Here is a 15,232-nt window from a genome sequence, read left to right on the forward strand (position 1 = left end):
TAAGGTGTATGTAAACTTCTGACTTCAACTGTATCTTATATCCTGTTGACTAGTCACGTTTACATTTGTCATTTAGCAGAAGCTCTTGTCCAGAGCGACATACAGGAGCGATTAGGGTTAAGTGTATTGCCCAAGGGAACAGACAGATTTTTCATATAATCGGCTCGGGGATTCAAACCAGCAACCTTTCTGTTACTGGCCCAATGCTCTTAACCACTAGGATACTTGTCACAGTCACCTTACCCCTAGACATATCTACCTCCATCACTGCAGTATCCATGCACATTGTAAACATGGTTTTGGAACTGGCCCTATATATACTTACTTGTGATCTTCATATTTCTTATATTTATTTTCCTATCATTACAATGTTATTGAATTGCTGGGTTTTGAGTTTGTAAGAAATGCATTTCACTGTATTTGTGTATGTGACAAAACTTGAAACATCTCCAGGCGATAAATTGGCTAATAGACAAATAACCAAGAGCATTCCAAACCTTTCTGCCAATAACTAGTTTTCAGTGTTCCCTCTCCACTCAGACCACTCCGACAGTCCTAACAAAAATCTTTCTTGAGAAATAGTTTAAACTATTTTTGCCTATTTTAATGGAAATCTATTACAGTAAGGTACTTAATTGTTACCCAGAAATGATTTCATATTGATATAAAAATAGCTGCATTGGGCCTTTAATCAAAGTCACAACACAATGGGCTTGTTTGAGTTGAGAAGTGAAGTTGGGGAGCCGAAAGTCGGACACGGATGTGGTTTTGCAACAGGAAGGCTCGGTGCAACATGTCAGCGTTGCCATGGTTTCTAAAAGGTTATATGTAATGTCAAAATAAATATGTCACCAATCCCCATATCACACACTCAAAAACTGTAAATATAGGTGTACATTGTACTAACAATTGGTGAAAGAGAGACTCAAATCATGTTCAACGCAGCAAAGTTAGTTCCTGTTTAGTTACTTCTTTGGTCACGTTTGTGTGGGTCAAACAAAAACATCCAAATGATTAGTTGACAATTGCCTTCCACAATTCAGGTGATGGCTGCAGGATGAAGTTGAAGAGCAACTGCGGAAATTTGCAGGCGACTGCAGACAAAACTTCATGACCATTGATGACGTGGTTTTTGTAAAGTATAAGCAATCATCATGTAGGCAGACCATTTTTATCCCCATAACACAACACACTTTTGGAAGGTGGTGACCAACAACTTGACCAAAGTGATCTGCTCCAAACAAGCCCAGTACGTATCTTCAGTGCTTGACTAAAGTTGGTGCCGGTACTGTTTATATTCAGGTGCAGGAGCTCCACAATACTTTGGAGCTAATATTCTAAGAGGAACAAGAGCTCAAGCAGTAGCAAATGTGAGGTGCTGGTACTCAGCTACATGAGCTCCTGCCCAAGTCAAGCACAGCGTATTTTAACCAAATGCAAGTCTCCAGTATACACCTCACTTGGGGTTATTCAAAGCATGCAAATCGTAGGCTTTTACAAACCAACAGACAATGCACACGGCACCAACCAACTTGCCAATTCCAACCAATGATCATGCACAGAGTGGAGGTTTCTCAGCGCTGACTGGTTGAAACACATCTACAGATAAAAAACGAACAGGAATATAAAACATTCTACGCGCATTACAAGTGGTGTTACGGTGTTGATACTGCGTCGATAAAAATATGTTCTGCATGCCTGGCAAGCGACGTCATGTCATAAAAGTTACTGTAGGCAGAACTTTTTCCTCCAAGTTATGGCACTTCATTTATTATACTTACATTTTATAACTAAAGTTAAGTATATGCGACACATATTGCGATGGGAAAAGAACAGGTGGATGATAGACTGTCGATGAAGAGCGCGCACCACAGACATGGCGTCTATTTTTTTTTTTACGCGGAAGCCATGTCACCAGTAAGTTTTTACGCACACACACTTGCTACGTTCCTACCTCCAGCAGAAGGGGAAATAAAAACACAGAAAGTATCAAAATTAAAGTCGTCTGTTACCTATTAGTTCTGCAACTGCGCTGAAAGGCCACGTATGACTTGTTGAATTACTATTCAGGAAGGACGGACTCATCTGCAAAAAAACAACAACTTCGATATTTAGTAATTTTCTTTATAATAAAAACAAAACGTCAACAACAAATATAGACTATAATAACGAATACAAATGCAATAGCTCATAACCCGTTTTTGTACAATAAATAACTGATTTAAAAAATACATACGGAACTGAGACGAATCCCATGCTCGCTAAGCCTCGCCATGTTTTTACAGTGAAAGCCAGTTGCAGGCAAACGACACATACGTCAAAGACAGTAGAGTTTAAACTCTGTGCCTACGTAGTGAGTAGCGACAGGCCACACGCGCAGGTCTGTCTTGCCGCGTTCACATTCTAGCCGGAACTAGGGAAACTCTGAAATGTACGACTTGCTATCCTAGTCATACCAGGGTCCTATTCAACCAGATAGCACGTCGGAAATGTTAGTTTCATAGTTCCGACTAGTACATACACGCGGCATCTGTTCAGCCCACCGGGGGAGGTCGTCACTAGCTTCTACAACATAGTCATAAACCACGCCCATTTCGACAATTTGTTTATTTTTATTTTTAAATAACCCTAACAGTAACCACACTGCTAATCCCCCGGGGAGTTGCAAGGTGGTGCACCTGCTTTTCACCCCCGGTGTTTTAGACGTATGGTTTCAAAGTTTAGAAAAGCCTTCGCAGAATAGAATAACAACTTCTATCGACAATGAGAGTGCCAAAGTAGCAAGTGTTGGTGTGGTCTAAAACTAATAGTGTAGTAACGGAAACCCCACAATACGCCCCTAGTGCGCACAGAAGTCGTTTTTTAAAATCTGCCTTTTTAAAATAAAGGTGAGTTTGGTTTGTACAAACAAAACCAGGGCTGTGTGTTCTAGTCTAGTGGACATTGAACCTTGACCTTACAGTTTTATCTCCTGGGTATTGAAACAGACCACAGAATGTTGCACCATTCAGCCATACAAACAACTTCCTCTAGTCCAGCGATTCACACAACAAGTGGGTGTATAGGACCCCCAGGGGCCTCAGATAACATTCAGGAGATCCCTTAAAGCAGGGTCTCTGGATAAAATGATCACATTGAAAATAATAACCGCAATGCCAAAATATCTCACATTTGAAAGGAATAACTGTTTTACAGACATTAAAACATTGTCCAATTTCATATACAGTGCATTCAGAAAGTATTCAGACCACTTCCCTTTTTCCACATTTTGTTACATTACAGCCTTGTTCTAAAATAAAACATTTTCCTCATCAATCTACACACAATATCCCATAATGACAAAGTGAGAACAGGTTTTTAGATTTAAAAAAAAAATGTATAAAAAATAAAAACAGAAATACCTTATTTACATAAGTATTCCCTTTGCTATGAGAATCTAAATTGAGCTCAGGTGCATCCTGTTTCCATTGATCATCCTTGAGATGTTTCTACAACATCCACCTGTGGTAAATTCAACTGATTGGACATGATTTGGAAAGGCACACACCTGTCTATATAAGGTCTGTTGATAATGGGATATGTAGAAGGGTGACCGGTCAAGGATCGATTCAGATAAAGTGGTAAATTGTACGACAAGCGACAGTTTATTCAGAGTAAAGATATCTGGTACAGCGTAATTACGGCCCTTCCGTTAGCCCATGAGGAACCAGCAGACAAAGAGACTGCTAACCGTTAGCACACGCATTTTATACAGAACAGAAAGTAGGTTGATTCTAGAAGATCGGGTCTTCGGATTGGTTCAGGCTGGGGGTAGTCTTCTTGCATTGGCTCAGCTGGGCCGTCCGTCACTCTAGAATCCCGCCGTCACACAATGTTCGTCTAGAAAGGAGATTAGGTGTGTGCGCTGGCCTCAGTCACACAATGTTCGGCTAGAAAGGAGATTAGGTGTGTGCGCTGTGTGAAAGCTATCCTGTATGGGACCTAACATGTTTCACTGTGAAAATACGTTGTCTCAGTTATAGCAATGTAATAGCAGTAAGCTGGTCATTTGCATAAGAAATAGCACTTCCTTACAGGTCCCACAGTTGACCGTGTATGTCACAGCAAAACAACAAGCCATGAGGTTGAAGGAATTGTCTGTAGAGAGCCGAGATTTGATCGGGTCGAGGCACAGATCTGGGGAAGGGTACCAAAAAAATGTGTGCGGCATTGAAGGTCCCCAAAAACACAGTGGTCTCCATCATTCTTAAATGGAAGAAGTTTGGAACCACCAAGACTCTTCCAAGAGCTGGCCGCCCGGCCAAACTGAGCAATCAGGGGAGAAGGGCCGAGGTCAGGGAGGTGACCAAGAACCCAATGGTCACTCTGACAGAACTCCAGAGTTCGTCCTTGGAGATGGGAGAACCTTTCAGAAGGACAACTATCTCTGCAGCACCACCAATCAGGCCTTTATGGTAGAATGGCACCGAAAGACTCTCAGACCATGAGAAACAAGATTCTCTGGTCTGATGAAACCAAGATTGAACTCTTTGGCCTAAGTGCCAAGCGTCACGTCTGGAGGAAACCTGGCACCATCCCTACAGTGAAGCATGGAGGTGGCAGCATCATGCTTTGGGGATGTTTTTTAGCGGCAGGGAGACTAGTCTGGATTGAGGGAAAGATGAACCAAGCAAAGTACAGAGAGATCCTTGATGAAAACCTGCTCCAGAGTGCTCAGGACCTCAGACTGAGGTGAAGGTTCACCTTCAACAGGACAATGGCTCTAAGCACACAGCCAAGACAACGCAGGAGTTGCTTCTGGACAAGTCTCTGAATGTACTTGAGTGGCCCAGCCAGAGCCCGGACTTGAACCAGATCGAACATCTCCGGAGAGACCTGAAAATAGCTGTGCAGCGAAAATCCCCGTCCAATCCTCCAAATACAGGTGTGCCAAGCTTGTAACTTTATACCCAAGAATACTCAAGGCTGTAATCACTGCCAAAGGTGTTTCAACAAAGTACTGAGTAAACACTTATGTAAATGTAATATATATATATATATATATATATATATATAATTTTTTTTTAAATGTCTAAAAACCTGTTTTTGCTTTGTCATTATGGGGTATTGTGTGGATTGATTTGGAAAAAATACAATTTATTCCATTTTAGAATAAGGCTGCAACGTAACAATATGTGGAATAAGTCAAACGGCGTGAATACTTTCTGAATGCTCTGTATGAGGTGTTCCATGTTATTTCAGCAAGCCATGACACCCACCATCCGATTGTTCTGAAATTGTTTCTGTAGTTAGAAAGGCAAGATTGGCATTCCTGAAACATTATTTTGTTGAAATGTTATTAAGTCTCCAAGAAATTTGATTGCATCGAAATTGGCTATTTAAAATGTATGGGATTCAGATAATATTAAATAATTATAGTACCAACATCGACGAATCCCCCAAAAACAGTCTAAAGGCACCCACGGACCCTGACACCAAATGCCAATCCAACCCCAACAAACAGTATACAGTATCATTTCTCTATGTTTGACAAATAGTATGAAGCTGCGGCTTGGAGTATTTCTTCTCCATACTATGTAATGTATTCCCTGTGAATCTGGTAATGTGTTTTTCAATAACTAATTGAAGTCACTTTCTTTGTTTACCATAAAGTAGCGTGATAGGACCAGGTGTTGACCAGTAGATGCCGCTGTTCCTGCTATATATTGTGTTATTGACTGTACGTTTGTTTATTCCATGTGTAACTCTGTGTTGTTTGTGTCGCACTGCTTTGCTTTATGTTGGCCAGTTGTAAATGAGAACTTGTTCTCAACTGGCCTACCTGGTTAAATAAAGGTGAAATAAAATATTAAATAAAAAAATTCAATATCACCACACTTTTATCCATTTTGCTGGGCCTGGTTTCCTTAAAGCATCTTAAGCCTAAATTAATCTTAGAACAATGGGATCCTATTGTTCAACAATGCATTTAGCCTTAAAATGATGCTTTTGGGAAACCGGCCCTAGTCTCATGTGTTTATTAAATACATCACAACATTTCCTTTGCAACTTTGGGTAGAACATCAAATTGTCCTCACAATTCAAGCTTGTCCTCCATGAAAGCAATTCAGTTTGTCCCCCCTTTGTGTGTGGTTAGTCCCTTCAAAAAAGTCTGGATTAGGTACTGTTAGATTATTCTTGGTGAAGAAATTAACCACACATTCTTCCCAGTCAAAACAGTTTGAGCATATATTATGACGCTTTTGTTAATTTTGGTGTTCCACAGGGCTTTTTCCGCTGTTCGTGTACATACATTTTTTTACTGGGGAAAGTCAAAGTTCAGTAGCTGAAGTGCACTACCTCAAGTGTTTGCTGTCATTCAATGAGAGACGACTAGTTTTCATGCACAGTTTTTCACATGAGAAATACTGCACCAAACATCTTAGTTAGATGTAAAAATTACGTGATTAAGACCTCTGCATTAATTAAAGATTTATTGATTATGAGGCAGTGTACTGTATACTGGCTATGTTGTTGCTACGGCATCTCAATAGGAACAAACAGTAATGTTGCTGTTTTTTCTAATTTTTCAAACGAAGGTCTTTTCAGGGAGTATGCGAGGCACAGATATTTTCTTTGCCTACCGAGTTCTGCTAGGAGCAAACAGAACCTAGTATGCCGGCAGCTTTAAGCTACAGTAGTTGTAATGGTTTCAATGTTATGGTGTCTAAGGGTCTTCAATGGTAAATTCCCAAACACACACGGTATAGTATTTTGTGCATGGTAAGGGTGCTGGGTTCTATTAAAGTTGTCACAATATTTTAGTCCCTAGCCCATTTTTCCATCAAAGTTTTGGGCTTGTAGGAAAAGTATTTATATGAGAATTGCACCATAGGGATTGCATTAGAGAGCAGCTACTTGTTGGACTATTCAAGTAGAGTTGGTTTGAAGAATTAGGTTGCTAAGAGATGGACAAACTGAATTGATTTCATGGGGGACTGGCATGAACCGTGAGGATGACCACACAATCAGTAGCGGGTACAATCACTAGGGAAGACAGAAAAAGCCATTTTACAACCTATTTGTTGTGATAATTACATTGTTTGCTCTATAACCGGTTAGTTCATATGCCTTGCGACTGTGATATATAGGTCAAGACGATAAGAAGACACCGTAGCAGAATAAATACAACCACACCTTTGTTTCATCACAAAACTGGAGAGCAAACTCTGTCTGGTGAAGTCCACAAAGCATATGGCATGTTACTAACATTTACAGTGCATTCTGAAAGTATTCAGTCCCCTTGACTTTTTCCAAATGTTGTTACATTACAGCCTTATTCTAAAATGGATTAAATCTGTTTTTTTCTTCATCAATTTACACACGATACCCCATAATGACAAAGCAAAAACTGTTTTTTAGAAATGTTAGTAATTTATTCAAAGTAAAAGTGGTGCAGCGGTATAAGGCACTACAACAGACCCGGGTTCCATCCCAGGCTGTGTCTCGCCCGGCCGTGACCGGGAGACCCATGAGGCAGTGGACAATTGTTCCAGCATCGTCCGGGTTAGGGGAGGATTTGGCTGGCATGTCCTTGTCCCATCGTACTTTAGCGACTACTTGTGGTGGGCATGCGTGCTGACTTCGGTCGATGCATTGGTGTGGCTGGCTTCCGGGTTTAGCGAGGCGTTTGTCAAGAAGCAGTGCGGCTTAGCGGGATCATGTGTCGGAGGACGCATGGCTCTCGACCTTCGCCTCTTCCGAGTCCATACGGGAGTTGCAGCGATGTAACAACCAATTGCATATTACAAAATTGGGTTTTGAAGGGGTAAAAAAAAGTATTCAGATCCTTTACTCAGCACTGTGTTGAAGCACCTTTGGCAGCGATTACAGCCTCGAGTCTTCTTGGGTATAACATTACAAGCTTGGTACATCTGTATTTGGGGAGTTTCTCCTATTCTTCTCTGCAGATCCTCTCAAGCTCTGTCAGGTTGGATGGGGAGCGTCGCTGCACAGCTATTTTCACATCTCTTCAGAGATGTTTGATTGGGTTCAAGTCCGGGTTCTGGCTGGACTACTCAAGGACATTCAGAGCCACTCCTGCGTTTTCATGGCTGTGTGCTTAGGGTCGTTGTCTGTTGGAAGGTGACCCTTCACCCCAGTCTGAGGTCCTTAGCGCTTTCATCAAGGATCTCTTTGTACTTTGCTCCGTTCATCTTTCCCTCAATCTTGACTAGTCTCCCCGTCCGTGCCGCTGATAAACATTCCCACAGCATGATGCTTCCACCACCATGCTTCACCGTAGGGATGGTGCCAGGTTTCCTCCAGACGTGACGCTTGGCATTCAGGCCAAATAGTTCAATCTTGGTTTTATTAGACCAGAGAATCTTGCTTCTCATGGTCTGAGAGTCTTTTAGGTGCCTTTTGGCAAACTCCAAGCGGACTGTCATGTGCCTTTTCCTGAGGAGTGGCTTCCGTCTGCTGCAGAGATGGTTTTCCTTCTGGAAGGTTCTCTCATCTCCACAGAGGAACTCTGGAGCTCTGTCATTGTGACCATCAGGTTCTTCGTCACCTCCCTGACCAAGGCCTTTCTCCCCCGATTGCTCTGACATGCATTGTCAACCCTGGGACCTTATATAGACAGGTGTGCCTTTCCAAATCATGTCCAATCAATTTAATATAACACAGGACGACTCCAATCAAGTTGTTGAAACATTTTAAGGATGATCAATGGAAACAGGATGCACCTGAGCACAATTTCAAGTCTCACAGCAAAGGGTCTGAATACTTACGTAAATAAGGTATTTCTGTATTTTTTTGTAATAAATTTTGCTCTAATTTCTAGGAACCTGTTTTCGCTTTGTTATTATTAGAATAAAGCTGTAAAGTAACAAAATGTGGTAAAAGGGAAGGGGTCTGAATACATTCCGAATGCACTGTATATAAAAAAGTATGTGGACATCCCTTCAAATTAGTGGATTCAGCTATTTCAGCCTCCCCCGTTGCTGACAGGTGTATAAAATCTTGCACACAGCCATGCAATCTCCATTGGTAAACATTGGCAGAAGAATGGCCGGCCTTACTTAAGAGTTCAGTGACTTTCAACGTGGCACCGTCAAAGCCCTTATCTGTGGTATACTGGCCATATACCACAAACCTCCAAGTTACCTTGTTGCTATTATATACTGGTTGCCAACCTAATTAGAGCAGTAAAAATAAATGTTTTGGCATACCCGTGGTATACGGACTGACATACCACGGCTGTCAGCCAATCAGCATTCAGGGCTCGAACCACCCAGTTTAAAATTACAAATAGTTTATAGACTGCATATTGACTGCAAGAAGCCCAAACAGATATGTTTGACTAAAACATAATCATTTCAAACTTTACTTACGTTTGTATACAATCACTTGTCTCTCTTTTATGTGTGGGAATACGTGGGAACAGATTTCTTAAATTAAAATAATTTGGGGCTCATTTCCTGGAGTTTTTAAATTAAATTAAACAATTTAACCCGTGGGCCACCAGTTGGGGAACCCTGATCTAGTGGAAAGCCTTCCCAGAAGAGTGGAAGGTGTTATAGCAGCAAAGGGGGTACCAACTCTATATTCATGCCCATGATTTTGAAATGAGGTGTTTGACGAGTAGGCGTACTTTTGGTCATGTAGTGTATTTTCATAATGAGACAAATCTATCGGTTTTCTTTCCAAAGTTGCAAAGGATCAGTGTCATCTAGTAGTCAGAACCTTGTATTTTCACCCTACTTTATGGTAAATATCAAATCAAATCAAATGTATTTATATAGCCCTTCATACATCAGCTGATATCTCAACGTGCTGTACAGAAACCCAGCCTAAAGCCCCAAACAGCAAGCAATGCAGGTGTAGAAGCACGGTGGCTAGGAAAAACTCCCTAGAAAGGCGAAAACCTAGGAAGGAACCTAGAGAGGAACCAGGCTATGTGGGGTGGCCAGTCCTCTTCTGGCTGTGCCAGGTGAAGATTATAACAGAACATGGCCAAGATGTTCAAATGTTCATACATGACCAGCAGGGTCAAATAATAATAATCAGAGGCAGAACAGTTGAAACTGGAGCAGCATTCAACTTCAATTACTAATTTCTCTGAACAGGGAAAAAAATAAATCTCCAGATTCACATGGGCATACATTACATAGTATGGAGAAGCAATACTATAAGCCACAGCTTCATACTACTTGTCAAACATAGAGAGCCAACCGATACTGAATACTGGTTGTTGGGGTGGGATTGGTGTGAGGGTCCATGGCTGGTTTTTTATATTTTGGGGGGATTCCTTCGTGTCTTACTCATTGGTAGGAAGATGTTTGGTCCAAACCAGACGTTGGGTACTATATTCATTGAATATTATCTGAATCCTATAAATTAAAATTGTCAATTTGAGTGCAATCAATTAGCATAATTTCTCAGAGATCAAATGATATTTAAACAAAATCATGATTCAAGAATGCTAATCCTAACTACAGAAATAATTTCCAAACAATCTGAGATTGCGGGGGTCGAAGTCCTCTTTTTTGTGTTTTTTGAGGTGGAACAACCCGTATATTATTGAATATAAGGAATTTTTGTTGGGCGATCCACTTTCAAATGCTTATCAATTAATGGGCCATTGGCTCCAGCACATGACAGGCTGGGTTCGATTTGTCCCGAGGAAATTCCATGGTAACAGAATTATGCTGAGACTCATTTATCACTTTGAATTGTATACCAAACAAAAACCATTGATTTGAAAGTTTAACAAACCACATAATTATGCACAAGGACTACTTTTAACAATTTCCACAGAATAAAATTCGAGGGAGATTTTATAGCAGACCTGTTACCAAAGTTTTCATATCTGCAGTTTTCCCAGTAAAATATGTTTTTACTAAGTAAATTGTTCGAAGTAATAATGTATTTATTGGCATGACGATCCGCAAATGTGTTCCTCAGTGCGCGCGCAATCTTTGCTAACAAACAACCAAGACAAAAGGAAGAGACTCCTAGCTAGAGCATTGTAAGTATTTTTTTCTAGATTTTTAAATATTCATAACTAAGAAGATTTGTATTTTATTAAGGTACTCGAAATTGTGTTATTTAAACCAAACTTGATACAATCTCACAGACTGCTTCATTTGTTTGGATACATTTTAGCAACGGTTTGCAGTCAGCTAGCTAACGTTAGCTAGTGAACTCAGCTAGCTAACGACATGGACCTGTCAATCAAATGTCGCCAAAATAAAACGGATTTGAAAACGTATTTAACTAGTTTATCCACGGTCATACCTTATACTTATTTACCATATACGTGTTTTTATGAATCCATGTTATGTACAACGTAATGCACTGAATTTGTAATTGTATTTGAATGTGAAATTAAAATAACAATTATTTAAAAAATAAAACGTATTTATACCAATCATTTTGGTACGTTCATGAATCATTTACAGTGTGGTTACTTTTGGTTGCAACAACTACAGTAACGTTATTAGTTAGTGTTTCGAATTTTACTGAGAATATATGGGGTTTGTAGATGGCCGCTTCTCCTTCATCCTGCGACCATCAAGAGGACTGGGGCGAAGAGATGATGGAGTTGAACAAGGATTTAGAGAGAATGATTGAAGACGTGGAAAATATATCAGGTATGGTAACTAGCTTTATTAAGCATCTGTATGATGTACCTATTGTTATTCTGAGATAACTCTCCACCACCATTCAATTTACTACCCTTTTTTATTACATTTAGAAAAGGGAATTACACACATCCATTATCTAAATTCCGCCTTGTGTTTTAAATCAGACTCTGTACGACCCAATACTGACACCAACTGCCCTATCCCTCATCTCTCCTGTGGTTTCCCAGTACAGCTGACGTGGATGGCCTATGACATGGTGGTGCAGCGAACCAGTCCTGATCTGGGGGACTCCATTCGTCGGCTGGAGGAAGAGTTTCTCCGCTGCAGGGCTGTCATCTGTGGCTCCCCTGGAGAACAGGAGCCGAACCAGGGGCAGGGAAAGGACCAGGGGATGGGATAGGAACCGGGACGGGCTGAACCAGGGGCAGGGAAATGACCAGGGGATGGGATAGGAACCGGGACAGGGGCTGAACCAGGGGCAGGGAAATGACCAGGGGATGGGATAGGAGCTGGGACAGGGGCAGGGAAAGGACCAGAGGATGGGATAGGAACCGGGACAGGGGCTGAACCAGGGGCAGGGAAATGGCCAGGGGATGGGATAGGAACTGGGACAGGGGATGGGACGGGAACTAGGACAGGGTCAGGGAAAGGACCAGGGGATGGGATAGGAACTGGGACAGGGGCAGGGAAAGGACCAGAGGATGGGATAGGATAGGAACTGGGACAGGGGGTGAACCAGGGGATGGGATAGGAACTGGGACAGTGTCAGGGAATGAACCAGGGGATGGGATAGGGCCAGGGAAAGGGCCAGGGGATGGGATAGGAACTGGGACAGGGGCATGGAAAGGACCAGGGGATGGGATAGGAACTAGGACAGGGGCAGGGAAAGGACCAGGGGATGGGATAGGAACTGGGACAGGGGCAGGGAAAGGACCAGGGGATGGGATGGGCTGGGCTGAACCAGGGGCATGGAAAGGACCAGGGGATGGGACAGTGTCAGGGAATGGACCAGGGGATGGGATAGGAACTGGGACAGGGCCAGGGGATGGGATAGGAACTGGGACAGGGGCAGAGGATGGGATAGGAACTGGGACAGGGCCAGGGGATGGGATAGGACCTGGGACAGGGGCTGAACCAAGTTATGTGGATGAAGTGTCCTAGACCTGTACATACCACCCCCATCCCACTGACAGATGTGATTGGCCGTGATTCACCAGGAATATCTGATGTTCTGAAATGGACCTGAATCCAAAGATAGTAGCCTGCGTCCTGTCCTGTATGCTTGTCTACAATGTTGTTGCAGTTATATGTAGACTAGTCTCATCTGTAGCAGCAACCACTGCCCCACACTGCATGCTGTCTAAGATGAGCAGCAGGCTGTTGTATGGTGCTGTTGTATGTAGGTTATTGTTGTGTGTTATGTACCTTTGGACAGGGTGTTCAATTAGCTTTAGTGTTGTGTTCTGAATTTGTGGTTTGGTCAAGTAATAAGATAAACTTGAATAGCGAATATTGACTGTCAGCTTGTTTATTGGGATGCCAAAAGGAGTTGGTAAAATGTGCATACACGTGTTGACATTCTACATATTGATAGTCACATCCTAATCGTACCCCCAGCAGTCATGGTACTGTAGAGTTGTACATAAGTCTTACCGTTTCTAAAGCCTTTATCTCATTCTTCATGTACGCTGAACAAAATTATATAAACACAACAATTTATTTACCTTTATTTAACTAGGCAAGTCAGTTTCAATGATGGCCTAGGAACAGTGGGTTAACTGCCTGTTCAGGGGCAGAACGACAGCTCGGGAATTTGAACTTGCAACCTTCCGGTTACTAGTCCAATGCTCTAACCACTAGGCTTCCCTGCCGCCACAAGTTACAGTTCATATAAGGAGATCAGTCAATTTAAATAAATTCATTAGGCCCTAATCTATGGATTTCACATGACTGGGAATAAAAAAATTAAAAATAAAGTAGAGCGTGGATTAGAAAACCAGTTTGTATCTGGTGTGACCACCAGTTGCCACATGCAGCACAACACATCTCCTTCACATAGAGTTGATCAGGCTGTTGATTGTTGCCTGTGGCATGTTGTCCCACTCCTCTTCAATGAGTATGTTTACATGTACACTAATAATTTGATATTAAAACAGATTATGGCAGTAGGCAGATTATGAAAAGATTTAACAACGGCTGGACTCCACCTTAAATAAATTGAAATGAGTTGGTCCATAATCCAAAGACCAGAAATGGGACAGCAGTCCTCAAATTAAACTGACATTGACATACAGTATGAGCCCTTTTTCAGCGTGCCAGGCAATGGCAATCAATGTCTCAGCAACAAGACCTCACACAGAGAGGGCTGTGGGGGAAACATGACAATCTAATAAAGATACATAGACAATCAATACAATTACATTATGGTGTCATTCCCAAAGTGTTTGGCTTATTGACAACACTACAAACAACAAGAAAAATAACATTCCTCATTAAGGGCAAGAGTGCACAAGCGGTTTATCCAATATGCCTCTCTTTAGAGAAGTAATTTATCCCCATCTCCTCCCCTACCTGGCCTTCACAAATTCAATGCCCATATAACGTAGGCAGATTATGCAATAGTCATGTAAACACCTTACTCTGCTTATCTTAATCGGTGTAAGGTCAAAATTGAGGTAATCATATGCCAATGGTTTTCTGAGCAATCTTTTGAATTAGGATATAGGACATGTACACACCTTTATCAGCGTTCCAGTGGTGTATTTGATCTGTGCATGTGCTAGCACCAGCTGAGAGCCTCCCTCTTTATTGCGATTGAAGTGATTACGGAACAACTGAATGTAGCGCAGTCGAAGTAGTTTTCACATACAAACTTTATATGTCCGAACTCAGAATATGCTTACCAAAAATAACATGTTTGCTGTGGTAGAACGTTTTTTTTGATTGCCGATTTTCTGCATTTATCAGAGTGCCATCAGGTAGGTAGCCTGATTTTAGATGTGTCCATGCAAACAGGATTATTAGGGGAATTGTTCTTCTTGCAAAACATGTAAACGTTTTAATCAAACTATTATATTAATCTGATTATCCACAATCACATTATTGTGTGCATGTAACTGTACTCAACGGCTGTGCGAAGTTGTTGGATATTGGTGGGAACTGGAAAACGCTGTTGTACACATTGATCCAAAGCACCCCAAACATGCTCTTTGGGTGACATGTCTGATGAGTATACAGGACATGGAAGAACTGGGACATTTTCAGCTTCCAGGCATTGTGTACAGATCCTTGCTACTACATGGGGCCGTGCATTATCATGCTGAAACATGAGGTGATGGAGGTGGATGAATGGCACGACAATGGATCTCGTCCTGGTATCTGCATTCAAGTTGCCATTGATAAAATGCAATTGTGTTTGTTGTCCGTAGCTTATGCATGCACATACCATAACCCCACTGCCACTATGGGGCACTCTGTTCACTACATTGACATGAGCAAACCGCTCGCCCACACAACGCCATACACTCTGTCGGTCATCTGCCCAGTACACTTGAAACAGATTCATCCTTGAAGATCACACTTCTGCAGCATGCCAGTGGCCA

The 15,232-nt window shown here is 41.8% G+C and overlaps 2 protein-coding genes across 6 annotated transcripts in view; one reads left to right on the forward strand and one right to left on the reverse strand.

Moving 5' to 3' along the window:
- The window catches only part of LOC123993629 (MORC family CW-type zinc finger protein 3-like), a 22,117-nt gene extending 19,618 nt beyond the window's left edge, over window positions 1-2,499 (reverse strand). For both annotated transcript variants that reach the window (XM_046295978.1, XM_046295977.1), the window contains exons 1-2: window positions 2,237-2,499; window positions 2,013-2,085 (exon numbers count right to left, since the gene is read on the reverse strand). In XM_046295978.1, coding sequence (XP_046151934.1) covers window positions 2,013-2,085; window positions 2,237-2,314 — 151 coding nt within the window. In that variant the 5' untranslated portion in view covers window positions 2,315-2,499. The remainder of the gene's footprint in view (window positions 1-2,012; window positions 2,086-2,236) is intronic.
- syce3 (synaptonemal complex central element protein 3) overlaps window positions 1-13,140 on the forward strand; it is a 16,204-nt gene extending 3,064 nt beyond the window's left edge. The window contains exons 1-4 of one of the 4 annotated variants that reach the window (XM_046295981.1): window positions 10,339-10,677; window positions 10,948-11,011; window positions 11,528-11,636; window positions 11,858-13,140. In XM_046295981.1, coding sequence (XP_046151937.1) covers window positions 11,528-11,636; window positions 11,858-12,030 — 282 coding nt within the window. In that variant the 5' untranslated portion in view covers window positions 10,339-10,677; window positions 10,948-11,011 and the 3' untranslated portion in view covers window positions 12,031-13,140. Of the gene's footprint in view, window positions 1-1,650; window positions 1,918-10,338; window positions 10,678-10,725; window positions 11,012-11,527; window positions 11,637-11,857 lie in introns of those variants that run through there. The other 3 variants (XM_046295980.1, XM_046295982.1, XM_046295983.1) reach the window with 3 other exon arrangements.
- Window positions 13,141-15,232: the final 2,092 nt, after the last annotated feature.

This window comes from Oncorhynchus gorbuscha, linkage group LG13 (genome assembly GCF_021184085.1).
Source record: "Oncorhynchus gorbuscha isolate QuinsamMale2020 ecotype Even-year linkage group LG13, OgorEven_v1.0, whole genome shotgun sequence".
In the NCBI taxonomy this organism is placed as follows: domain Eukaryota; kingdom Metazoa; phylum Chordata; class Actinopteri; order Salmoniformes; family Salmonidae; genus Oncorhynchus; species Oncorhynchus gorbuscha.